We start from the raw sequence: 26,385 nt of genomic DNA, 5'->3' as shown, positions 1-26,385 counted from the left end.
ACTCACGAGCCGCTTCGCCCAGAGTGGCAGCTTCCCGTTCGTCAGCAGGCAGCGAGGATCTGGCAAGACACAAGGAATCCATGCGGTAGAACCAACAGGCCGATAAAAGGGCCACACGCGTGGAACGGCCACTTTCCAAGGAGGCAACACAGATCAAAGAGTGCCCGTCCCACTGATGGCAAGGGAAATGCAAATTCAATCAGCAGAACCGAACTCATAAGCTTCAACAACACAGACCGAGTAGGGACAAAAACTTAGGGGGGTGGAGGGCCCTACACGGTGACAGGTGGAGCAGGGACTGGATTTGGACAGTATTTGAAGGTCTCAGTTGAGTGATCTCATGGCCAATCAGAAAGAATGGCTCGGAAATAGGCACGATTCACACTGGAAACGTGGGATTTTGCATCTGAACTAACTTACATTACGTTCTGCAATCAGCTTTTTAGAAACTGGTAGCTGTTGGGGGCATCTCATCGTTCCCCTAGTAAAGATAGACTCTGCTTGAAAGCAAAGCCAACATGAAAAGCAGGACAAACAATGGAGGTAACGTATTTTCCTACATCACCTGCCTACTTAGATCACGTCTAATGCCACTTCTCTCAAATTTTCAGTCAAATGAACCAAAAATTCTCTTTCCTGCTTAAGCCAGAGTCTGGTTGGTCACTACTATACTGGGAGTCTCAACCGACAGGATAGTCATAGGGCCTCGAGAGCCAAGCAGTGGGCAAACCCAGCAGTGGTTCCAGTCAAGGTCCCTCAGTGGGCTGCTTTCCCACCTGCGTCCAAGCTCTCTTTGGACGGCGTCTTCAGCAGCTCTTCTGCTTCACACTCTTCCTCCAGCTCACCCTCCGTCTGCTCTCCAGGGCTTGGTGAACGAGTGTCCCCAGTTGTGGATGCGAACGTCTCCTGTCTGAGCCAGGAAGGACCACGGTGAGGAGGAAGTACTGGCATGTGAGGCTGGGGGACTTGCCCAGAGCTGGGCCTTGTGCTGGGCTCCACATGAACATATTCTTGGCTGCTGGTCATCTGACATAACACCTCCACCAAAAAGATCTCACCTGCATATAAAAGGCTCAGAAACAAGACTGTGTCAGCAGCACTGGGGGCAGATCCTGCTCATAGCCCTCAGGTGACAGCCTCAAAACCAGAAAAGCAAAACCTAGATTTGTAGCATCTCTGCCATGACCAGGGCCTGAGGGGTGGGGTCTGTGCAGGCCTGCTCCCCACAGAGCCCTGAGGGGCCACATGGGGGAAAGGGCAAAGCCTCAGGACAGGGAGGGCATGACGGACAGCTAGGAGACGGCAGGGAAAACACGGAAGGCTCAGCTTCCGCTCAGGGCAGGAGGATGCTCAGCTGCCAGCTGGCTGGGCTCGGGCTCTCGCACGCCCATGAGGACATGCTAGCCAAGCACTTTGCTTTTCAACTTGAAACCCCCTCCTATGTGCATTCCCAGAATTTCCAATGCCAAGTCAAGTTTCTATGTCAACTTCCTCCCCATTGGGCTGTGACGGCACGAAGGCAGGGCCCAGGGCTATCTCGACCATGGCCATGTGCCCAACATCCCTCACTCCTCATGGGGCCCAGATGAGGTAGAGAGAGGCCACCAGGACCTGGAGCCACTGTGCCACTTCCGGTCCTTGGTGTGCTGCTGTTGTTCCTGGTGGTCAATCTCCAGCAAGTGCTGTTTCATGCAGTTGGTGATCTCGGGGCCCAGGTGCCAGATGAACACGCAGCTGCAGAGACCAAAGGCACAGTTGGATGGGGCAGGGACAGGGGACTGAACGTGCCATTGCCACACGTCACACCTCAGGTTCCAGAGCCACCTTGAAAACCACAACCAAGACCCTGTCCCTAGACCATGCTGGAAAGCACCACTCATCAGCTTCATGTAGGAGTGCCAGATATGTCAGATCTATGCCCTGGCCTGGGTCCAGGGGCTCCCAGCAAACCAGGGCCTGCTCTGGAGACCTTAAGTCCCAAAGAAGGGGGCGACCGGGGTGGGGTATCAATGGAAAGGGGTGACAAGACAGACTTCCTCAGGAACAAAGCTTATCATCTTGTTCAGTTCTCATCAATTTAGATGGCGTCATCTTCATAAAAACATTATTTATTTTAAAAACAAAATTAGAGTGGAGGGGAGGGATGACCAAGAGAGAAAAGTCTTCTATGCATTGGTTCACTCCCAGAATGGCCACAATGACTGGGGTTGGCAGCCTGTGTTCCTGGTGTCTGAGTGCCAACCTGCTTGCCCCTGCAGTGTAAAGAGACTTTAAAAAGTAAGTTTATTTGGTGCAAAAAAATCTTGAAATCCATGAAAACAAGGGGCCTTTGAAAATTTCACAGATAGGCACAATGTGAAAGCTTAGCAGTTAAAGTCCTCGCCTTGAATTCGCTGGGATCCCATATGGGCACTGGTTCTAATCTTGGCAGCTCCACTTCCCATCCTGCTCCCTGCCTGTGGCTTGGGAAAGCAGTCGAGGACGGCCCAAGGCTTTGGGACCCTGCATCCATGTGGGAGACCTGAAGGAAGCTCCTGGCTTTGGATTGGCTCAGCTCTAGCCATTGTGGCCGCTTGGGGAGTGAACCATAGGATGGAAGATCTTCCTTTCTGTCTCTCCTCCTCTCTGTATATCTGCCTTTCCAATAAAAATAAATAAACCTTAAAAGAAAATGCACAGAAAAGGCCCATTACTGCAGCTGACACTGTGCAACAAAGCATCTATATGCCTGTTTTGAGTCCCAGTGGCCCCACTTCAGATCCAGCTCCCTGCTAACATGCCTGGAAAAGCAGCAGAGGATGGGCCATGTACTTGAACCTGTGCCACCCATAGGGGAGACCCAGATGGAGTTCTAGGCTTCTGGCTTGGACCTGGTCCAGCCCTGGTCACTGTAGTCATTTGGGGGAATGAAGAAGCAGTCGGAAGATTTCTCACTTTATTTCATTCTCTCTGTAACTCTGACTTTACAAATAAATCTAAATAAATAAATAAGAAAGAAAGATCCAGCACGGCAGCCTAGTGGCTAAAGCCCTTGCCTTGCATGTACCAGGATCCCATATGGGTACCAGTTTGTGTCCTGGCAGCCCCACTTCCCACCTAGCTCGCTGTTAGTGACCTGAAAAAGCAGTTGAGGACGACCCAAAGCCTTATGACCCTGCACCCATGTGCGAGATCCAGAAGAGTTTCCTGGCTCCCGGCTTCGGATCAGCTCAGCCCCGGCCGTTGTGGCCACTTGGGGAGTGAATCAGGATGGAAGATCTTCCTCTGTCTCTCCTCCTCTCTGTACATCTGACTTTGCGACAGACAGACAGATAGATAAATTAAATGCCCATTATGAGAAATCATTGTGGTTCAGTTGATTTAGTCAATCCTTGGGATGCCATCCCATATTAGAGTGGTGGTTCAAATCCCTGCTGCTCCACTTGCAGTCCTGCTCTCTATAATGTGCCTGGGAAGTAGCAGATGATGACTGAAGTACTGGAGTCCTTGTCACCAAGGTGTCTGGACAGAGTTCCTGGCTCCTGGCTTTAGGCTGGCCTAGCTCTGGCTTTGCAGTCCTTTGGGACGTGAACCAGTGATTGGAAGATCTCTGTCTCTGTCTCCCCTCCTCTGTGTAAATCTGCCTTTCAAATAAACATAATTAAAAAAAAAAGCACTATGTATTGGCCTGGTACAATAGTTCAATCACTAAATCCTCACCTTGCAAGTGCCAGGATACCATATGGGTGCTGGTTCGTGTCCTAGCTGCCCTTCCATCTCTCTGCCTATTGCCTGGGAAAACAGTCGAGGACAGCCCAAACCCTGGGACCCTGTACCTGTGTGGGAGACCTGGAAGAAACTCCTGGCTCCTGACTTTGTATCTGTATAACTCTAGCTGTTGTGGACACTTAGGGAGTGAACCAGCGAACAGATCTTCCTGTCTCTCCTCCTCTCTGTATACATGACTTTCCAATAAAAATAAATAAATCTTGGGCCCGGCATGGTAACCTAGCAGCTGAAGTCCTTGCCTTGAACGTGCCAAGATCCCATATGGGCGCCGGTTCTAATCTTGGCAGCCTCGCCTCCCATCCTGCTCCCTGCCTATGGCCTGGGAAAGCAGTTGAGGATGGCCCAAAGCCTGGAATCCTGAACCTGCATGGGAAACCCGAAAAAGGCTCCAGGCTCCTGGCTTTGGATCAGCTCAGCTCTGGGCGTTATGGTTCTGGTGTTTGGGAGTGAATCATCACATGGAAGATCTTCCTCTCTGTCTCTCCTCCTCTTTGTATAACTGACTTTCCAATAAAAAAAAATATAATAAAATAAATCTGAAAAAAATTAAAATGCGTAGGAAAAAATTAAAAAAGGTTTTAAAGCAATGTGTATATTTCTAAATGTTTCTGCACCAAAATAAACATCTCTTAATTCTACTTTTCATATTTTTATTTTTTATTCATTTATTATATTTGGGCTAGGACAAAGCTAAGTGCCTGAGGCTTCTTCCAGGAGTCCCATGTGGATACAGGGTCCCAAGGCTTTGGGCCATCTTCCACTACTTTCCCAGATGCATTAGCAGGGAGCTGGATTGCAATTTGAGCAGCTGGGACTTGAACTGGCACCCATACGGGATGCCAACCTTGTAGGTGAAGGCTTAACCTGCTGTGTCACAAAGCTGGAGTCTTACTATTTTAAAGATTTACTTACTTACTGAACTATACAGAGAGCCAGAGATCTTCCATCTGCTGGTTCACTCCCCAGACAGCTGCAATGGCCACATCTGGGCCAAAATGAAACCAAGAGACCAAAAACCTTCTGTGTTTCTCAAACTGGTGGCAGGGCCCTAGCTCTCGGGCCATCCTCTGCTGTTTTTCCAAGCCCATTAGCAGAGAGCTGGACTGGAAGCAGAGCAGCCAGGACTCAAACTGGCACCTATATAGGATGCTGGCATTGCAGCAGTAGCTTTACCTGCAAAGCCATAACCCTGGCCCCTTTCACTAACTTTCTGAGGTCTTTTCATATATGTGCCATCTGTTCCCAGGGAGCCCCAGCCAGGGGCAGCCTCTATCCCTGCCCACCTGTCTCCAGACACTGTGATGAGGTGACGACAATCATAGGTGAACTTCATGCCAGTGACGATTTCTGCAAGCAAAGTAGAAAAGCTGCACTTGCCTTTGGAGTCCAAGACCATGTGGACAGGGGCAGACGTGGGAGAGGGTGCCGTGCAGCCAGGTACACCAACCTGAATGACCAAACATCTTGGCAACACATTCGCCTGAGTAGAAGTCGATCAGTGAGATGCTTTTGTCAGAGCAGCTCGTGGCCAGGAAGGTGCCTGAGGGGTCCACGTGAACCTGCAGGGAAGAGGACCCAGGTGCCCCTCAGCCTACCTGCTTCTTCCCTCTGAGGAGGGGCAGAGGCCCAGCCCTGTGCAGGACCCCACAATGGGGAATCATGCCCCACAGCCTTCACCATCAGCTAGGCAGGAGAGAAACTCCTGCTCCTGCCTTACCGGGGAAGGAAGGAAGTGGCTAGAGCAGCTGAAGTCTTCACCTTGGCCTTGGCAGCATGTACCCAGCCAGGGCAAGCCCAGAGAGTAGTCCAGGCCTCTTGGATTGTCCCCCAACACCCAAATGCCCTCCCTACACCCCTCACCGCGCTTGGGGGCTGCCAGCCTGTGACCCTTTAAGCATCAAGGACACAGGGCTCAGGTGGTCCCTCTGGGCAGTGGGCAACCCCCTCCTCACCTTCAGCAGGGATCCCTCGTCCCCCTGGGAGCCCTTGTAGCACTTCTTCTGCTTCCCATTCATGGTGTTATAGACCCTGGGGAAGGGAGAGGGCAGAATGTAGCCAACATGGCCTACCTGTCCACGCCTGTCTACCAACTGGTTCCTGCTGCCCTCCTCTCCCCCAAAGCTTCTATTACTTCTTGTCCCCATCCATCTGGTGCCTGGACAGAAACCCGGCTTCGGGGACAGAGACCCCATCTACTGGGGGAAGTGCTGAGTTAATGTCTCCCGCTCCTGCCTCGGGGGAGGCAGAGATCTGTGTGCACTCTGTTCCCTGCTTCCCCAGATCACTCCACCTCCCTCTAGAAGTCTTCTGAGGTCTACCTCAGGTGGTCTCCCTCCAGAAGTCAAGGAGCACCTCCAGACTCCCCTATCTGGGCCTGACCACTCTGTGCTGTCACTGTCTGGTAAAGGAGCCGTGTCCCTTCCACTAGGCCAGAAGCTCCATGCAGGAAGGCCCAGGGCTGTCCTGACCACAGCTGTGACCCCAACACTGCGCAGCCCCGAGAGAGACTCAGGGAAGGCACGGGAATGACTCACGCACAGACTGTCAGGGGACTGGAAGAAGCCCTCTGTAGACCTGGTGGCCATGCCTGGGAGGGCCCAGCTTCCAAGAAACATTCCCTGGGTTCCTCCACCCCTCCCAACTTCCAAGAAGCCAGATGAGCAAGGGGAGATTAGATGGCCCAGGAGAGGCTTGGCTAAAGCCCAGCTACATTCCTCACCTCACGTTGCGGTCCTGGCAGGCCACAGCCACATACTTCTGGGTGATGTCAATGTCCATATCATACAAGGTGGTTTTCTCTGCCACGTGGTGGGTACGGACAAAGTGTAGCCCGTCTGAGGCCTGGCAGGAGAGGCAGGACTTTTAGTGGACACCCCTGACCAGTGTCCACCCCCGACCCTCCAGGAGGACACCGCCCCCACCTGCTGGGCACTGCGGAAGTAGATGCTCTTGTCGGCCCCGCAGCTGATCATCTGGATGTCTCTGTGGCCTGGGGAAGAGCAGGCAGTGGGTGGGACCTGGCCAGCTGCACAGTCGGGGGCCCCGGCCAGAGAACTCTATGGCATGGGAAACCGACCTGCAAGGCAGGCCTGTGCAACTGGCCACAAGGCTGAATAGGAAAACCAAGGCCAGGGACACGATTGCTGATGTGGGACAGACCAATGATGCCAGCAACAGAGGGGAGGTAGCACTGTGGTGGGAACAAGTGGGGACAAGCTGGACAGCTCACCCCATTGACAACGTCCAGTGAACCTGACACCAGGCCTGCACATGGGCCTGACCTTCCAGACTGCCTTTCGCCACTCCCTGTACAAGGTCAACATGGACTCAGTGACACAGGCCTTGTGCTGGGGCACACAGAGACAGCCTAGGGTCAGGCATTCTTCAGTGCCCCAGCCACAGCTGCAAATGCTCTGCTCGAAGTCTAGGCCCCTCCTGAGCCACAGCTGCCTGCCTATGATGATTCTAATCACAGTCCTGCCCTAGTGAAGCCCTGGACTTGGGGGCTGCCATGTGGCAAACACAACCCACTATTGCTCCTTCAGTGTGCACTTCTCTATGCAGTAGGGGAAGAATGCATATCAGCAGTCCTGCCAGAGCAGTCCTTTACGACAGCACACACGAGAGCCTGGGCCTGCTGGTCCAGCACCAGACATTACTCAAGCAGGAGTTGGGGTGCTCAGAAGGGAATGGGTCCTGTGGGGGGAGGAGGCATGATTTGGGAGTGTCCCAGGAGGGCCTGCCCACTATAAGTAAATTCTGCCTAGCCCATGGCTCTTGCGACTAATATTTAATACTATTCAAACCACAGGTAAGCTGAACCATCTCTGGCCATAAATAGTGGGTGCATTGTCCCAGGCCACAGCCACCGCCAGTGAACTTGGGCATGGATGCTCACTGTGCTCCTTTGTAATTGTACACAGACATAGGGTTCCTCCTCTCCTGTTTCTATGGAGCGGGTGGAGAGACTAAATTCTTCTTTAGCAGCACAGTGGAGGCCAGGCTGTGGCTGGCAGCACCTCCTTTCCACCACTGCTCAGTTTCCACATCACCGCTGGGTAAGCCAGTTCAGCCACAGCAGGGCACCCAGCAGGCGGGCTTAGCTTGGCATCCTTTCAGACCAACCAGAGAGGGCCCCACGTTGCTTCAGAGGTAACTTGGAGGTCTAACTCCCTTTGCGCAGTCATTACTTCTGGGCAAAACCTCTTGACAGTCTAGATCTTGGAGTTAACTGATGTGTTCTCTCCAGGAATACAGTCTCCCTAACTACAGTTTGGACAGTTCCTGGGTTTTCATCAGTTAAATCCTCACAGGTCCTGACTCCTTTAGAATCCCGTGAGGCCAGGAATCTCCACACCAGATCTTTCTAGTCTTGCAAGAATTCCTTCCATTTCCCAATTGGGCGCAGGCTTTAAAGAAGGACAACCTTAGGTAAGGTACTCGGGTCTGCATGTGCTGGCAGTGTGGGACAGAGCAGACAGGTGCTGTCACCGTTTGTCCTGCCAGGGTTACAGTGCTTGTTCCATATCAGAGAGCTAGCACCCTGATTTTCCTTTTAGGGACACCCTCTTCAGGCTAGTCCTCCTGAATCAGGGGACACCTGGGTCGGATATGGCACTGATAGCTGTTTCTGGGAAGGGCAGGTTCCTCAAGTCAGGGCAAGGAAAGTCAGCCTCTGTTGCAATCAGTGGGGAGAGCGGAATTATCTTTCAGGAGTGTAAGACCCCACCCATGAAAGGTTCAGTTCAGATGGACAGCTGATAGTTAAACACACACACCCCAAAACACACTTCATCCCTTGGATTCAACTGTGCCTAAAACCAGAGCTTCAGCTTGTCTGCCCCTTCGGTTCCATCTGGTTCTGGAGGGAATTTCTGCTGTTCCCTGCATAAAAGGGACCCAGGTAACATGGTGCCAGAGGCAGGAAGGAAGGGGCTCACCAGCAAACTTGATGGCTGTGATAGAGGAAGAGTGGTCATCCAGGGTCTGTTCCAGGTTGTAGTTCTTCTCCACATTCAGCACGTGGATCAGTCGGTCCCGACTGGCCGAGGCCAGCAAGGTCAGTCCTGTGTGTGCAAGAGATGGACCCAGGGTTCCTGGAAGCTGTGTGGATGCGTCAGCCTCCCAGAAGGCAGGGGGACTCACATGACACACAGACGAAGAGGAGGAACACAAAGTTCAGACAACCACGTCAGCCAGGCTGTCAGACCCTAGGGGTCTCGAAAAGGTCTGCAGGTGTTTGTTCACTACAATATCCTGGCAGTTTTCCGTAGGTTCCAAACTTGTTCCTAACAACTGATCTGCCTTCTTCGGCGGAGGACAAGCTCATGCACGCATTCAGCTCTCTAGCTTGGGCCCTTTGGGGGATACTGGAATCAACAGTAAACTGGTCAGCTGAGTCTTCGTGTCCCAGTCACCCTAGTTGCTCTATGCAGCAACAGGCTCCTTTACTAAACACAGAAGACCTGTCCTCCATACTCCCAACAGTCACAGGTTCTTTCCGTGGCTCCATCTGATCACCCAACACCAACGGTGGACTCACCTGTCTCAGGTTTGGAGTACTCCAGGCATAACACCTCAGCATCATGGGCCTCCACCTTGACCAGCTCGTCCATGAAGTGTAGCTCATGGATTCTGGGAGACACATATTGCCCGTTCTTCCCAGCCTGGAGTCTTGGCTGCCCAACCCTCCCAACCCCACTGACCCCAGGTGCTGTACCACTGCCAGACAAGCTTATGATAGCCAGGGAGGCAACGTGGAACCCCTGTCCCAGCCACCTGGTCCACGGCTGCCCAACCACCTCTGCTCACCTAGAAACCTGCCCTCACTAAGGGAAGTGTCGAGCCAGAGACATGAGAGGGCACCTGCTCCTGTGGCCCATGGGTCAGAACAGAACCACAGGACCTAGAACAGTCCAACACAGCCTAGGTGTGCTGCAGCGGGGGTGTGTGTGTGTGTCTATGGGAGCAGCATAGAGGCCAGGGGTCAGAGGTCACAGTCAAGGCTACAACCTTTACACAACAATGTCTGGTTCCAATCTGTCATCCTTCAAGAGCCTCAAATCTAGACCCTCTCCATTCTTCCCAAATGACATTAGTAAACAGGATAGCCAGCTCCCTACTCTCTATTCAGATTATTAGCTATTTGCCTCACCAGTCCTGGCTCATTCATCTGAAAAAAAAAAAAAAAAAAAACAACAGAGCTGACAACAGCACTTCCTTCAGAGGGTTGGCAAGATGATTCAGTCAGCTGAGGCCTGTGCCTGGCCCAGGGAGAGCGCTGGACCCTCGTGGGCTCCTGCTATCCGCTGACCACCCATGGCTAAGTTCCAACAGCATGAGCAGCCCACAGACACACTGGGTTTGCCTCGGGCAACAATTTCTGTTTAAGGATCACAGAATTTCACAGAAGAGTCTGTAACTTGTGCTTCCTTTGGTGCCACCTGATGGGTGTCCTCTTAAGGGGTACAGGCTCTCTGGTTTCCCCTGTCACTGTCCCTGTGACAGGGCTCCTGTTCTGCCAGTACCTGTTGAGTGAGCTCTGTAGCCTGGGCCCTCAGATGTCCCACCTGGTCCCTCTCTCAGGTCCCCCTCACCTGGCACCTCCACTGTCAGTTCCACATGGGCACCACAAGGTGGGTGGAGCCCGTGTCTCCACACCGAAGGCAAAGCTGCTGTCTAGCCCTCTTCCCAGCTTGCCTCGCCAGGGTGGCTGGTCACCAGCCTGCTTCAGTCCCTCCTTCCCAGTGGGCAAGTGGAGGGGCCAAGCCCGGGCTCCTCCCTGCTGCCCTGAGAAGCCAAGCTGTTGCTGGGAGGCATACCTAGATGCCACCAGGGCCCACTTGCCTCAGATTTCCACTGCGGTCGCCTGAAGCCAAGTGCTGGCCATCAGGACTGACCTGCATGACGCGCACCCCAGCTTTCACATCCACGGGGGTCCCGTTCTCGATCCCCCGGTCGGGGAAGCGCGACATGTCCTGCAGGTGCTGGGTGTCATTTTCCACATACAAAACCTTCAGAAGGGTCTGTAGGAAGGAAGGTAGGGAGGGTAGACTCAGCTCAGGGCTATGACTCCAAGCCTCGCTGAAACCAGAGCCCTAGGCTTCGTCAGTCCTAGAACTGCGCATCTGGAGCCAAAAGCATCGAGCAGTGTTTCCCGGTGTCTCTTGCAGCTGCATGGGGCTGCACGAACCTGTTCTGGGCTGTGAGATACGGCTCCAGCTCCAGCAGCGACAGTGCAGCATGAGAACAGGGCCACCTCCAAAATGACCTGATGGGGAGCAGGAAGGGCGCTGCGGCTCGAAGGACTTCCTACAGCTGCCATGTGGTTACCTTTCGACTCGTGAGGGAGAAGTCCAACACTTTATATATATTTATTTATTTTTATTGGAAAGGGGGATATACAGAGAGAAGAGACAGACAGGAAGATTCCCCCATCCGATGACTCACTCCCCAAGTGGCCGCAATGGCTGAAGCTGAGCCAATCCGAAGCCAGGAGCCCGGAGCTTCCTCCAGGTCTCCCACACGGGCGCAGGGTTCCAAAGCCTTGGGCCATCCTCGACTGCATTCCCAAGCCACAAGCAGGGAGCTGGATGGGAATCGGGCCTGCCAGGACCAGAACTGGCGCCCATATGGGATCCTGGCGTGTCCAAGGCGAGGACCCTAACCACTACGCTATCATGCCAGGCCCTTTACCTCTTGTTTTGAGCCAAACACAAACTACCTTTCCCAGATGCAGAAGACTGTGTCCTTGGGCAGGGAGTGAGGAGGGGTGGGAAGGCAGGGCCTGCCACACACACCACTTCCAGGGTCTGCTTTGTTCCAGTAACACTGACCACTTCCAGCTTTCTGACCCACCCAGCTCTTCCCCACCACAGGGCCCTAGGTGTGGAACTTGACCTTCCCCTTTACTCCCTCCAACCTCTGTGTCTCTCAGCTCCATGAGCTCTTCCTCAGAAAGCTGTGCCTCATTTCCCAGACAAGATGCCACGGTACGGTGCACGGTCCTATTTGCCCTGGGTGATGGCTATGGCGCTTTGTTGCATCTGTGATTACACATCAGCTGTGCGACTGTCAGTTCACTCTCTGCCTCCCCTACTTGACCACGGGGCAAGGGCAGAAGAGCCTCTTGGTCACTGCTCTGTCCCAGTGTGCAGCAAAGCACTCGACAGGGATCGTAACGGCATCTGCAGAAGACTTACATGCAAGATTCCAGCCTCAACTCCCCAGACAAGCTCCCTAACTCATCTAGGAATGGTGACTGAATTCCTTCAGCAAACTCTCTTCTCCTTGGTTGATGGTCTTAGGATCCTGCCAGTGCCCACCTGGTGCCCCAGTAAGTGGATGCTAGTGAGGGAATGTTTCTGGCTGGCTTGGCCCATCAGGTACTCTTCCAGGGAATTTTGATACAACACGTGGGTGACAACTGCATCACTGTTGAGTGTTAGGCTGCCTGGGGTGGTTGTACCCCCACACACCTAGTGAGCAGGAGCTAGCTGGCAGGGTGAATCAGAAAAGCCAGGCCGCGCCACCTCAGACAGAGCAGAGAAATGAGAGATGAGAGGAGGGTGACATGCTGTAGTTCCTGCCTCCTGTGCCCTATGCAGCCTAGCATGTATGTTCTAGAAGGTTCCCTCCTGACCTAGTATCCTGGCTTAATGTTTACCTGCAAAGATGCTTCACAAGAAGCCACTTACATTGCTGAAGATGTTCTTCTGCCAGTGAGAGTCACGGCTACCATCCATGTTCCAGAAGCGGATGGTGTTGTCTGAGGAACAAGTCAGGAAAGATCCTGATGGCAAGCAAGCTCTCTGCTCTTCAAACTCAGGATACACCTACAGTTCCCAGAGAACAAGGCAAAGGCGATTTATTACAGTTGGCGCAACACAGCCCCATGATACATGCTGCATCTGTAAGCTGTTCAGAGTAACAGAACAGTGCCACATTCTGTGACAGAACTAACCAAGAAACAAATACACAAGATGCCATCACCCTCATCCCACCTTGAGTCCTTCAAACATTTCCATAAATTTCCAGCGAAAAACAGCTCAGCCAAAGATCACTAAGCACAGAAGGGAAACATGTGGCAGGGACAAGAAGCAAGAGATTCAGAATGTAGCAGACTTTGAATACTGGAATTCTCCGAACATAAAATAACCATATTCACCATATTTACACAAACAAAAAATAACTGTGACAAGACTAAAAGGATGCAATGTCAACCAAAAACTACAAAGATTAAGCAGAGCTGAAAGAGAATCAAATAAAATTGCTCCTGGAAATTAGAAAGAAAAGACGCCCTTGCTCCTGGCTTGGCCTGGTCCCGTTTTGGCTGTTATGGTGTAAACTAGCAGATGGGGGTTCTCTATAAAGACTCTGACTTTTGAGTAAATACATACTTTTTTTTGTAAAATAATATTTCCAATATATTTCAATGTGAATTAGTAACAATATTAAATAACATATCTAACTACCTTTAGAGGATAGGTAACCATTTTATTATCTTGAAAACCAGCAAATAAAGGGAAAGAACCAAGTTTTTCCTATACTAAGTATACCACTGGATGAACAAATGGGGACCAGAAGGGGCAGTGCATCTTCATATAAGCAGTTCAGCTAATAAGCAGAGATGGTGGGTTCAGATATCACCACATCCTCAAGATGCAGCTCGTCACTGAGCAGCTGCTAACACTAACGGAGAAACCGGCTTAAGTCTTGTGTGGCCTTCTCGGTTTCCCTTTCAGAAATAGGACATTAGAATCATAGAGAGGGTCTTTCCTCCCCCTTCTCTCCCTCTCCACCCTCTCACTCACCCTCTTTTCTCTCTCTCTGTCCTATACTAACTTGTTTCAAATGGGAAGTAAGGATATGTATTGCCCAAGGGAAAAATAAAAATAAGGATGTCCCATTGAGGGAGGGAGGGGTAGGGAGAATCCAAATAGTATTTTTGTGGGGAAATATCTACTATACCTTCAGTCAACTTTACCAGTAAGTCCTGGGTTGAAAGATCACTGTCTGAAAGTGCAGTCCCTTGTTTGTACCTGAGCTGCCGTGGCAGGCACCCCTTGAGAGCCAAGGGGCTTGCCCTCTCTGCAAGGGGAGTCGCGAGTGGTGTGTTTGATTTTTGCCCACAGGGCCTGTGCCAAGGGCCTCTGGATCTTTATGAAAGCAGTATTTTCTGTGTCTCGCTTTGATTTACAGCCTTTCTTATTTTAATATTTTTTTAGCTTTGTGGATGAATGCCAACTTTCAGACGGAGCCCACCTAGCTGTCCACATGTATCTCGACGCCACTTCTCCATTCTGCCTCTCCAGATATTTTTGGGAGTAACAAACATTCTCTCCTCCTACTTAGCCTACCTAGATTTCTCATGTCGAGTTAATGCATGTCCGTGGTTGGGTGCACCTGTAGTTCTGTTTATTGGTCAGTGGAAATGAAAAAAAAAAGTCCGCGTTCATTGCAGTTCCAGTTTCTCTTCCATTCTTGTGTCACAGACACCAACACTCCACTCATTGGAAAATGGAAAAAAAAAACATTAAAAAAAAACCCCCAAAAAAGTACAATGGATGCATTGAAATTATATGTAATTGTATAAATGGTGCAACAGTAATAAAGTTAAACAATTAAAAAGTAAAAAAAAAAAAAAAAAAAAAAAAGAATCATAGCGAGGGTACAAACAACTCTTAAATCGGCCTAGAACTTTCCAGAACTAGTGAAAAGATTCACCTATAAAAAAAAAAAATTTTTTTTGACTAAGTGAAAAAGTGCAACAAAAATATTAGTCCTGTGAGGCACACAGATTCAGGAGAGCCCAAAGGCTGAAGAGGCACTCACTCAAAAGGCCCAAGTTCTTTCTATCTTGAGTTGGGGCAGAGGAAACATAATTTCTGTAGGACAAGCAGTTCCAATAGTAAGACTTTTTCAGCAAAAGTAAACATGAATTGGGCTCGGCAGCGTGGCCTAGTGGCTAAGGTCCTCGCCTTGATCCCATATGGCCGCTGGTTCTAATCCCGGCAGCTCCACTTCCTCTCTGTCTCTCCTCCTCTCAGTATATCTGACTTTGTAATAAAAATAAAAAATAAATCTTTAAAAAAAAAAAAAAAAGTAAACATGAATTGAATAAAATACAGTTCTCTCCCCACTACTTGTCTTATATGCAAAGCAAAGTTTGAGCAACCATAAAGAAGAAAGAAAAAAAAAACCACCCACAAACTCATACTTGGAAACAAAATGCACAGTAAGAGACACAAACGAGCCTCCAGGCAAGCCCCCATGAGCATCGGTCACTTCTGGCAAGTGCGCTGGAAGGCCCTGTCCTCACAGGCCTCCCCTGGCTGCTTTTTCTAGAACAGCACCTCAATCCCCCTCCCCTTTCCTTGCTCCACTTCTTCAGGGCAGTGATGCTACTTGGTGTGTTACAGCCTGGTGACGTGCCACGTCTGTCTCCCTCCCGGAGCGCCATTGAGGGAAGGCATTTCCTTCTTGGCTGTGTCTCTCAGGCCCTGTAGGGGCCTGGCAGGATTAGGGTAAATGAACATGTTTTTGCGTCATTCATATTCTGATTCTTCCTAAAATATTTTTTAAAGATTTACTTATTTGAAAGGCAGAGTTACATAGGAAGCGATTTTCCAGCCATGGGTTAACTGGCTGGAGCTAGGCCAGGCTAAAGCCAGGAGCCCAGAACTGCAGCCAGGGCTTGAACTGCCAGCACCATGAGTGGCAACTTAACCAGCTGCACCACCACACAGGCCCCGATGAGTATCTTTGGAAAGAATAGCTGACAGGCTGTGCAAACTCTGTGGCAGCTTTCTCTGGGTCCCCACATGGGAGCTGAGCAGAGCAATGGCAGAAGAAGCAAGAGGGGCTCACCTCCACATTCCAGACGTAGGAGCTGTGGAAGAGCTCGGACCACAACTTGCTCACTTTGTTGATATCCTTAACATCCCACACATAGACACTGTGGTCTTTATAAACGCAGGACAGCCACTGGTGCACAGGATCAAAGGTCAAGGCCACTGTGTCTGGGTAGACCGCTTCTGCCTTCCGTTGGAAGAGGAAGCTAACAAGGCCACACAAATCGTCAGCCACCATTAATGTCACCACAACCAGTGACAGGCACCTCTGGTGTCTCCAGAGCTGCCTCCTGCCTTAATGTCATCCATCCCTCCCACTCCAACCCCGCTTCCTCCTCCCTTTGCTTTCCTTCTAACAGGGACTGCCAACTTGCTGGGCAGTACCTGGGCTCCAGGCCCTGGGCCACATCTACCCCAAGGTAGTGTGGCTTCGGCAGGTTGGCGAGGTAATGCAGGCTGTGGGCCTGGAAGATGCGGACGATCCCATCTGTGCAGCCGCAGAAGATGAGCTCCTGGCTGACACAGAGACAGGAAGACAGGGACACCTGTGGGGACAAAGGGGACTCAGTGAACCTGATGCTTCCTATGGCCTGCCCAGGACCACAGAGACTGGCAGAGCAGCCTGGGACTCCAGAAAGCAGTTTTAGTCCCTTGAATCTAAGAAGCTCAACTTGGCACACTGTAACATTTTTGAAGTCAGGATATTGCAGGGTCACTTGGGAGCAAAGCTGCCAGCCAGGCAGAGGCACCAGCTGGAACAGAGAAACCTAGCGGTGCAGGGAAGACATCTCTTCAGACAGGCCATGTCCACTGACAGGGCTCAACTTCAGGCTGACATTTTATTTCCTATCACCTAAAAATAGCTCCATAACAAGTGTGCTCCAACACGACAGCACAGAAAACATAAACAGTGCACGGGAGGATTGTCTGTTCTACCAGGATATGCAGACAGAAGAGGCAAGAAGTGCCAGGCCCCTCAGTGCACACGAGTGTCTTCCAAATTAAGAGCAAAGGATTCCTTTGTCTGGTGGTCAGACACTAACCATCTATCAAAAGCTTCTGACTTGCTTAAAAAGATGTGTTAAACGTTGGCAAGAGGATTAAAATGAGAAAAACGAGAGTCTGTAGAAACCACAGATAAAACTTCTATATGCCATTAACCCTACAGGTGACCTCTAGAGGTGTGGCCCGAGAGCAAGCTGGCGATGGGAACCAAGGCCGCAGTGCTCCTGGCGGCAGCCAAAGGGGCAGCTGACGCCAGCATGGGAAGCCAGCTGGCCTCCGCAAACCTCCGGCGCTGCAGGCTACTGACATATTATCTTTTAGTCTAATTTTTAGGCATTTTGGACTGAGAAAGTATTAACTCAGTGGTACCTTAGATGTGAAAAAAAGAAAATGCAGTCCTGTCAACAGTCAAGCTCACTGAAGGAGAATCTGTAAAGGGAGCCCTGTGCTAGTTGCCTTACTGACATTACTGCATGAGACTTCCTGGTCAACTGTGTGAGGAGGGCAGAATTCCCATTTTACAGATGAGGAAACCTAGGCTGAGGGACGGGAGACACTCCCCCAGAGTCACACAGCAGAGCCCGTGTGGTCAGCACCGACTGGAACAATACGGATTCTCCCTGAAGACCCAAATGGACAAAGTGTATGTCCCCCACTGATGCAGGCAGGGACTGGGCATACCTTCAGGTTGATCCACTTCTCCAGCACCCTCTTCTCGTTGAACTGGCAGAGGAGACCCGAGCAGGATACGCAGAAGGTGTAGCCTGCCATCCGGCCCCGGCCACATGCCACACCACAGAAGATGTTGTTGTGGAGCTCCCCCAGGATGCCTGAGCGCCCTACGAGGGGCACTGTGCCTGTCACCTGGAAGCATGGCAGGACAGAGGAAGAGACTGGTCACACAGCCTGGCACGATCACGATGGGTCCCTCAGGGCCAGAAGGCGCAGAGCAGCTAAACGGGAGGACTCTAGGAACGTACTCCGGAGAAGGGGAGAGAAACACACACACACACACACACAACACACACACAAACAAACACACACACACACACACACACACTGGGCAGGAAGGTTGGGAGGCAGCGACCCAAGAATCAGATTAATCCCAGAGCCAGGCATCAGAGCAGGGCCTGCCAGTCAGACGCCCAGTAATAAAAGCTGCCAGGTCTCAGGTGGAGACAGGGGCCTGCCCACAGCTGTTGGCCACCTCCCCAGGTCCTGACAAAGACTCACCTTAGCCTCGGTAGAGACTTCCAAGAACCAGAACCTCACATGCCGGTTCCCCACAGTGACAAAGTAGCTGCTGTCTTCAGAGAAAGACAGGGCGATGACCCTGCATGACACCTTGTTGGAAGCCACCACGATGTCTTTCTGGAAGAAATGATGCAGAGCAGCTCATGGCAGCACCCATCCTGTGCTGTTTATGCCTTGGCCCTCGGCCCCGGCTCGCCTCAACCCTGTCTCTGTTCTCCTTGGACCCCACAGTGAGCTCTTTACAGGAAAACCTATATGGGATTTTTCCCATCCCAACCTGGTGAAGGAAAGCTGAGGTTATGGGCAGATCAGGATTTAATATCCACTATTGCTGACTCAGGTCCCTTGCCCCTACCCTGCCTATCCCCGAGCCCTGCCTCCCACTGGATTTTAATTTGTTGAAGTCTAAACTCAACCAAGCAGGTGCTGTTGGATCCATTCTACAGATGAGAAAACTCATTCAGGCAGGCTAAGACCTTTGCTGAGGGTCACAGCATGGAAGGCTAAGAATCATTCGAGGATTCCTCTGGCTGAAGCTCATGTGTCCCACATGATGAGATCAGCATGTAGCAGCTACTTACTGAACACTTACTGGCTGACTGAGCACTTCACCAAGTTATCTGAGTTCTCCCAGTTCCTGAGACTCAATGTGCGCTGGCAACTGGCTGCCTACCCACATGCCTGCTGGCTGGCACTCACCTTCCAGTCCCAGACGTTGAGCACCATGTCGTGCTGGTATCCCATGGACACGATGTGCTTCATATTGGGTGAGAAGGCCACGCAGGCCACACCGTACTTGTGGCCCAGCATCTCTGCCACCTGACTTTTCTCCTCCACATCCCAGATGCGTACGGCTGGCCTGTGCCCATTCTGGGGAAGGTGAAGCAGCTACTGCTGAACACGAACCAGGGAGGGCTCCAGGGGCTAGCTGCCAGGGCTGAAATTGGCACTGCCATAGGGTGTGCCCAAAAGCCACCTCCCCCATGTGTCAAAGGGCTTTCCTGGCCCAGGAAGGGGCTAAGTCAGTGACCACCAGCCCACCTGGGAGCAGAAGAAATGGCCTGGAACCTTACCCACTGCCTGGTCATGAGTGTTACTCACCTCTCCTGTCACTATGTACTTCCCATCAGGAGAGAAAGCCAGGGCACTCAGACTCTTCCTGCGGACAAGGAAGAGAGTTGCTGCCGGGTTCTGCCGAGGCTGGGCAGCCAGGTGCCAGTCTGGCTCTGCACTCCCGACTCCTTAGCCTTGAAGGGGCCAGGAGGGGTGAAATGGAAGCAGGTCCCACAGAGCCAACGGTGCCTGTGTGTCCAGCACAGCAACAGGTGGGGGAGGAAGAGACTGGGAGCAAAAACAAAGACCCCTTCCTCCTAAAACACCAAACCCAGATGGAGTTAACGCGGCACCGGAAACTGCTATCATGTTCCTCTCAGAGGGTGGATGCCTTAACACTCCATCCTTCCAGGAGCCCTGAGAAAATCAAGTGCAAGTGATTTAGCTAGGTCATGGCCCAGTGAAGGGGTGCTAATGACGCAGAACCCTGACAGACCCAGTGGAGCGGCATGTGCTCCACTGTAAAACTGTTTAAATGTTTAGAAAGCTCAAACCTCTCCCTCCCTGACTTGGAGCTAGCCTGAGCAAAGACTCGATGACCAGACAAACCAGCTTGTATGGTTTTGTTTTTTGGCAACAGGATTCACTGTTCCTAGTGAAGAGTGTTTTTTTCCCCTCCCTTTTCAGTTTCCTTTGTTACTTAATAGTGTTTCCTGGCTGATGACAGGGAAGCCAGCAGGCCACATGGCACTTCCGGAAAAGCACCTCCTGAAACAAGTACACAACAATCACAACTCCATCTTGGGCCATGGGGTGACCTCAAAAACAGAAGCCACGTGGTAAGCATGGCAGAACAAAGAGAAAGGACCTGGGCCCTGATGCCTGCCAAGACAAGGCGAGTCTGCGGTCTCTGGTTTTAATACGCTGCTTTAGGAACATGTTCCTAATGGGAAGTGTCTCATCCAAGTTCACACAGTGAACAAGCAAGAGTCAGCACTGGTCTGAGCCCAGCTCCACCTTCACGGCCAATGACAGACCCGCAGCCAGAATCCAAGGACACAGGAAGCCACTTCCTGAGTGGGCATCTGTGTGCCACATAACAGGACTTAACACAGTTGAAGGGCCATATTTCTAAGGATCCTAAGGGAAGGAGAACATCTACCTTATCTAGACCTGGAGACGTCATCTATGAAGAAACGCAATCAGGAAGGAGTAACTTGTGTAAGGAGAAGTACAGCATGGAAGGAGGCGGAAAGAGTGTGGCAGAAGTTGGGGATGTGGCAAGTTCAGCTCTGACCTCTAATTGCTCAGGTGTACTCGGCATGGTCTCTAGCCCCTCCAAGCCCACGGGGCCCAAGTGATGTGGCTTCTGCCTGCTTCCCTCACCCCCTGAAAGTTCATCTCCTCCTCACCTGAACCCCTATTCCAGCACTTACAGCCCAGGCAGCTCCTCCAAGCACCAGATATTATATATATAATATATATATTATATATTTATATATTTTCATTTATTTATATTATATATTTATGTAGTATTTATTTGAAAGGTAGTGTGATTGGAGTGGGTGGAGTGTAGGAAGAAAGTTCTTTCATCTGCTGGTTTACGCCCTCAAATGGCTGCAAGAGCCAGGTCTCAGCCAGGGGCTCCATCCTGGTCCCCCATGCACTTGAGTCATCTTCTACAGCCTTCCCAGGTGCCTTAACAGGAAGCTGGATCAGAAGTGGAATAACTGAGACTCAAACCAGTGCTCTGACATGGGACGTAATGACCCAAGGAGCAGCCCAGTGCACTGTGCCACAATGGTGGTCCCTAACCAGAGGGGTCTGACAGTAACCACCGCGGGGCCTTTGTTCTCTTGGCCCCTGTGCCTGGACTACTCTCCCTTCACCTTTATGTTATCCTCTCAACTGCTTCAGGTCACAGGCTTGAGGCCTTCCCTGAGCTCTCCGCAGACTGGCCCTACCCTCTACCCCACGTGCCTGCCATAGCACTGAGCAGGTGCAATCTGTAATTTGCAGACTGGTTCAGTCTGTCTTTCCCCTGGGCTTTCAGCTCTGGAAAGCAGAATTCCATCTCTTCTGTTTACTGCTCTGCCCCAGCACTGGGAAGAGCACCTAGCACTGGTGACTGCTGCGGAGCCAGAGTGAATGCATGAGTCCCGCGCGCAGGAGCACATCTAGGCTCTGCGAGGTTCAGGATCCTGCTCCTGCCCCTCCCCCAGACCCAGGCCCAGCCTACCTGGCAGTGTTCAAGATGTGCCGCTGCTTGTCCTCTTTGGGGTTCAAAATCACCACCACACAGCTGGAAAAAAGGAGGAAAAGGTGCCCAGATCGGGGACAGCATCGGGGCCCACCAGGGGTGATTTTGTTACCTCACATAAACAAGGCTACCTCTAAAAACAAGGACTGTCTTTCTGGCCTCCTTCTCTTCCCTGTGTTTATGACAAGAATTCTAGGCCCCTTCTAATTATCAATATAGACATATAAGGGAAGGTGCTGTGGCATAAAACGTTAATCTGCCTGTAGGGCTGGCATTCCATGTGGATGCTGGTTCAAGTCCTGGCTTCTCTACTTCTAATCTAGCTCCCTGCTAATGTGCTGGGAAAAGCAGTGGAAGATGGCCCAGTTACTTGGGCTCCTGCACTCATGTGGGAGACCTAGAAGAAGCTGCAGCCCAGCTTCAGCCATTGCAGTAACCTACAGAGTGAACTAACTGATAGAAGATCTCTCTCTCTGCCTCCACCTGTCGCTCTGTAGCTCTGCCTTCCAAATTAAACAAACAACCAAGAACCCTACTATTTGAAAGGCAAAGAAAGAGATACTCTATCCATTGGTTCACTCTCCAAATGCCTGCAACTGCCAGGATTGGGCCAAGCCAAAGCCAGGAGCCTGGAACTCTGTTCAGGTCTTCTACGTGAGCGGCAGGACCCCAGGGACTACTGCCTCCCAGGAAATTAGACTGGAAGCGGAGGTAGAAGGTCTTGAATCAGACACACACAGGTATCTCAAAAAGTGACTCAACTGCTGCCAATCACCATCCCTAACCTCACTACCATTCCTGCCAGGGAATAGGGTGTCCCATTGATGCTTAAAGCAGAGCCAGGTTAACTCAACACTGTGGGATCTCCTCCAGTTTAGCAGCGACCCACACAGGGTCCCACTACTTATGCAGCTGAAGCAGATGCAGTGGCCCAGAGAGACATACACAGTAGAGCTGAATCACCAACCCACGTAACCCAACACTACAAGGCAGGTTTTAACTACCCGACTTTCCTAGAATGGCTGCCACCTCCCACAGACATGTTCTAGATGCTATGGGTGTATGGTGTGTTCTCCACAGCCCTCAAAGCAGGGCTGTGTGACTCACATTCTATAGATAAGAAGGCTGAGACCCAGAGAGATTTGCTGATGACTTCAGGCTCCAAATTCCCTAGTGGCAATTAAATGCTGAAGCCTACCCATTTGCTTACCCTGCCAGGTAGGCCACGTGACCTGTGCCCGGGTCACAGGTTAGACCACTGCTGTTCTGGGCTGTGATGCCAAGGACCTTCTCAAGGGACACCTGCAAAGAAAAGGCCCGAAGCACCTGTTTTCATCGGCCCCGCATGGTTCAGCGGCCTCGGCCACCCATTCTGTTCTTGCTATACACAGTACGCACAGAGCTGTGGTCACAGCCAACCTGCCAGCAGCCAGCACTTGTTTCCACCGCTGCCTTGACAAACATACGGTGTTGGATAAAAGGCACAGAGTGGTGGGGAAGACACAGACTCCTGTTCCCTTGCAGGTGGCAGTGACGGGGATGAACAGAATCAATATGTCAAATAGGTGTCAGGTGACATAATAGGAGAAGCAGAGAAAAACAGAGCAGAGGAGGAGACTGGGAACGCAGAAGGGGGACAATCTCGAGCTAAGAAGGTGACTGCTGAACAGGTTTCTAAGAACTTCTACATGGATCAAAGAGTTGACACTATTATCATGTCTGTTTCATTGAAAAAGACACAGAGGCCCAGGATTCTACTCCAGGAGTGAGAGGTGGAAGCACAAACTGAAGCAGCCTGGCTCCCAAGCCAGCCCTGGCCCTGAAGGGGAAGACTGGCAGTGAGCTAAAGCAGTCTCTAGAGGTTCTAGAAGCTTTGATTAGCAACAGTGAATAATCCCATTTACAATCTGAGGGCCTTTTATAGTCCATAGCCTGATGACTGGGTTTACACACTGCTTCAAAGCTTATAACAGGGCCCAGCGCAATGCCTTAGTGGCTAAACCTCGCCTTGCAATGGCCAAGAACCCATATGGACACTGGTTCATGACCCAGCTACTCCACTTCCCATCCAGCTCCTTCCTTGCGGCCTGGCAAAGCAGTAAAGGATGGTCCAAAGCCTTGGGACCCTGCGCCCACATGGGAGATCCAAAAGAAGCTCCAGGCTCCTGGCTTTGGATCAGCTCAGCTCCTACCATCAGTGAAATGAATCAGTGGATCAAAGATCTTTCTTTCTGAATCTCATTTCCTCTATAAATCTGCCTTTCCAATAAAAATCAGTAAATCTTAACAAAAAAAAAAAAGGAAAAAAGCTTGTTATAACATTTGCAGAGTTAAAAATTGTTTTAACTCTGCAGGTAAGTTAAATGTTACAACTTATTTATTTATTTAATATTTTTAAGAATACATTTTCATTTTGTCTGAAAGGCAAAGAGACACAGAGAGAAATAGTCCATCTACTGGGTTACTATCTGAATACTTACAATAGCAGGGCTTGCACCAGGAGCCCAGCACTCAATCCGGGTCTCCCCCATGGGTGAGGGACCTAAGTGCTACAGCCACCACCTGCTGCCTCCCTGGGTGTGCAGTGCAGGAAGCTGGATCAGATGCACCGCGAAGGCATGTGGGCACCCCAAGAGAGACTTCCCCCTGCACCAATGGCCTGCCCCAAAACAACTGCTACAAGTGTGAACTAATACAATTGTGGCATTTTCATATTTTGAATAGTTATTCTCCACAAAGTTCTGGGTCTCAGAATTTAAGAGCAAACATAACACTAGCCAGTGTTTATTGAGCATTTTCCAGGATCTAAGCATTGTTCAAATTCCTCTATCCATAGGAACTTCTTCACTGTTCACAACCCTGTGCTATGGCCTCTGTCGTCATCTAGCCTTTCCTCCAGGTGAGGATGTGGAGGTCCAGGAAGGCGACTTATCAGCAGGCTCCCTCGGCGTTTCATCTGTCAATCAGCGTCACTGAGCGCTAGTGGAACTGGTCATTTGCAGACCAGGGCTTTCGCCAGCCAGGCCTGTGTGCTGGGCAGCCACATCAGAAAAGCGTATATACATGCCACCACGCACGAGCTCAGCATCAGCTAAGCTGAACAGGAGCATGCTCAGGGAGTGACAGATGAGCTGATGTCCTCCTTATGCACAACTCACAGGAGACTTCCACATGACTATTCTCGCTTTACAGATGACAGTGTCAAGGCCAGGAACAGTCCACAGCTTGCTGGGAGGAACCTCACTGAAGTTCAAACTCAGGCAAGTCCAGGCCCTGGGGAGGCTGTGCTCCTAACCACCCTGCTATACTCCTTTCTGAATTGGTTCCTGCCGTTCTCCAACACACAGTCTACCAGCTCTTGGGAACACACGAGGTAAGGGCTCTGAAGCACACATTTCTGGGTGATCAATTACAAGGGGGTCCAGCTTTAGACTGGGGCACGTGGGGCTCTCAGGGCAGATATTCGGGTTGAGACCCAAGGGATGACAAAGAGCCAGGCCGGGAGGCTGCCACACAGACAGACTTGCTGCTGCAACGAACTCCCACCTACATCAAAATCACTGGCCGCGAAACTGGTATTTTACACATAACTACATCCTCCCTACAGTTCGGGGTGGCAATAGGCAATGAGGATCTGTTATCGGAGCAAAGAGAAAGACAAAGGGTAGGAGAAAGCAGAACAGAATCCCGGAAAAAGATTGGAACCTGGGTAAAGACTCCAAAAGACCCAAGGGATTTGGGATCCACACAAGAGTTAGTAGTGCCGAGAGAGACTGAGGCTCAAGGTGCACCCGGGAAATCTGGGCTGGGCTGGGATCTGCAACGGCAACTTGCATTCTGAGGGGTAGGAACCCAGCAGGAACCCCGGGAATGCTGCAACGCCGAGGACGGACGCGAAGCCATGAAAGATGGACAGATGGTAGCTAAGCAAGGGAACAGGAACCTGGGAGGAGTCTTGGCTGGAGGGCGGGGCCTGAGGGAGAGAGGCGGGGCCGAAGGGGTGGGGGCGGAGCCGAGGGCATGGGGCGGGGCCGAGGGCGTGGGGCGGGGCTTGAGGGCGGCCCGGGGAAGCCTGGACCTGGGGTAGCCTCACCCGGTTTTGCACCATGTCCTCGGGTGCCGCTGACAGTCGCGTCCGCCGCCGCAGGCAGAGCGGTGGGGCTGGGGGCGGAGAGGACTGGCTTTTCCGCGCCGGAACTCCCGCTATGACAGTTGGCAGCTTCTCGACCGCGTCGCTCCGCCCGTAGCCGCCGGGCCCTAAGGCCGCCATCGCGGCGCCGCACACCGGCGACCGTTACACTCCCTAACCGTCCCGGCCGCCACGACCCGCTCAAATAGCGAACGGCCGCGGGAAAGCCGGCGCGGCCGCCCATTGGCCGCGCGTCTGGCCAATCTCAGGGCTGCCGGGCGGCGCTTCTGACCAATGGGGGCTGAGGGGCGGGCGGAGCCGGTCAGGGCAGGACCGAGCGTCTGGGTGTTTCTCCTCCACTCTGGGCTTTCATGATTCACGGAAACGAGCAGGTTTCACTTTTCACAAGGCTAAGGCCCTCGCCCTCCTCGGCCACTCAGGGCGACTGTCCGCGCTGGAGCTGTCGCCCGGATGTGCGCATTGGGCGAAGCGGAAAGAAGACTGACAGGCCACTGGATTAGTGTAACGCACGCGCAGACGCGCCGTGACGCCGCTTCTCCCTTATCACGTGACGAAAGTTGGGGATGAGGCTTTGAGCCGCTGCCTGGGCTGAGCCTCATTCGCCACGTGACAAGGGCGTTAGCTGTAGTCACGCGGAGGGGGCTTCTTGAACACTCGCGTCTTCCGCTCCTGCCCCGCCCCCGTCACGTGACGAGGCACTGGCGCCATCACGTGAGGCAGGCAGACAGCCTGCGGCCGCTGCCCAGGCTGGACTCAGCGAGGCTGGGTAGCTATGCCCAAGTACTGCAGGGCTCTAAACTGCTGCAACACTGCGGGCCGACTGGGCGCGGACAACCGCCCCGTGAGCTTTTTTTTTTTTTTTTTTTTTTAAGTAATAAACATTTATTGAGAATTCCTGGGATGGTGGTTATTTCCTCCCACCGCTGTAGGAAATCACTGAGAAATCACACGGTTCCAGTATCCCTGGCCATCATTTCCCCAGCTCCTCAGGCTTTATCTGAGCGCGCTGGGGGTGCGTGCAGAGGGGGCCATCGCGTGGCAGT

The 26,385-nt window shown here is 51.8% G+C and overlaps 1 protein-coding gene across 1 annotated transcript in view; it reads right to left on the bottom strand.

Annotated features, from left to right (window-relative positions):
• The window catches only part of WDR62 (WD repeat domain 62), a 32,512-nt gene extending 6,664 nt beyond the window's left edge, over positions 1 to 25,848 (bottom strand). The window contains exons 1-21 of the mRNA XM_036492528.2: positions 25,286 to 25,848; positions 22,403 to 22,494; positions 21,172 to 21,234; positions 18,981 to 19,038; positions 18,579 to 18,749; positions 17,859 to 17,996; positions 17,307 to 17,489; positions 16,005 to 16,165; positions 15,637 to 15,826; positions 12,465 to 12,602; positions 10,615 to 10,793; positions 9,311 to 9,402; positions 8,709 to 8,834; positions 6,690 to 6,757; positions 6,488 to 6,609; positions 5,721 to 5,796; positions 5,216 to 5,327; positions 5,052 to 5,115; positions 1,612 to 1,734; positions 777 to 910; positions 7 to 59 (exon numbers count right to left, since the gene is read on the bottom strand). Coding sequence (XP_036348421.2) covers positions 7 to 59; positions 777 to 910; positions 1,612 to 1,734; positions 5,052 to 5,115; positions 5,216 to 5,327; positions 5,721 to 5,796; positions 6,488 to 6,609; positions 6,690 to 6,757; positions 8,709 to 8,834; positions 9,311 to 9,402; positions 10,615 to 10,793; positions 12,465 to 12,602; positions 15,637 to 15,826; positions 16,005 to 16,165; positions 17,307 to 17,489; positions 17,859 to 17,996; positions 18,579 to 18,749; positions 18,981 to 19,038; positions 21,172 to 21,234; positions 22,403 to 22,494; positions 25,286 to 25,462 — 2,520 coding nt within the window. The 5' untranslated portion in view covers positions 25,463 to 25,848. The remainder of the gene's footprint in view (positions 1 to 6; positions 60 to 776; positions 911 to 1,611; positions 1,735 to 5,051; positions 5,116 to 5,215; positions 5,328 to 5,720; positions 5,797 to 6,487; positions 6,610 to 6,689; positions 6,758 to 8,708; positions 8,835 to 9,310; positions 9,403 to 10,614; positions 10,794 to 12,464; positions 12,603 to 15,636; positions 15,827 to 16,004; positions 16,166 to 17,306; positions 17,490 to 17,858; positions 17,997 to 18,578; positions 18,750 to 18,980; positions 19,039 to 21,171; positions 21,235 to 22,402; positions 22,495 to 25,285) is intronic.
• Between the last annotated feature and the right edge of the window lie 537 nt (positions 25,849 to 26,385).

This window comes from Ochotona princeps, chromosome 16 (genome assembly GCF_030435755.1).
Source record: "Ochotona princeps isolate mOchPri1 chromosome 16, mOchPri1.hap1, whole genome shotgun sequence".
Taxonomy (NCBI): domain Eukaryota; kingdom Metazoa; phylum Chordata; class Mammalia; order Lagomorpha; family Ochotonidae; genus Ochotona; species Ochotona princeps.
This window is presented reverse-complemented; position numbering and strand designations above follow the sequence as displayed.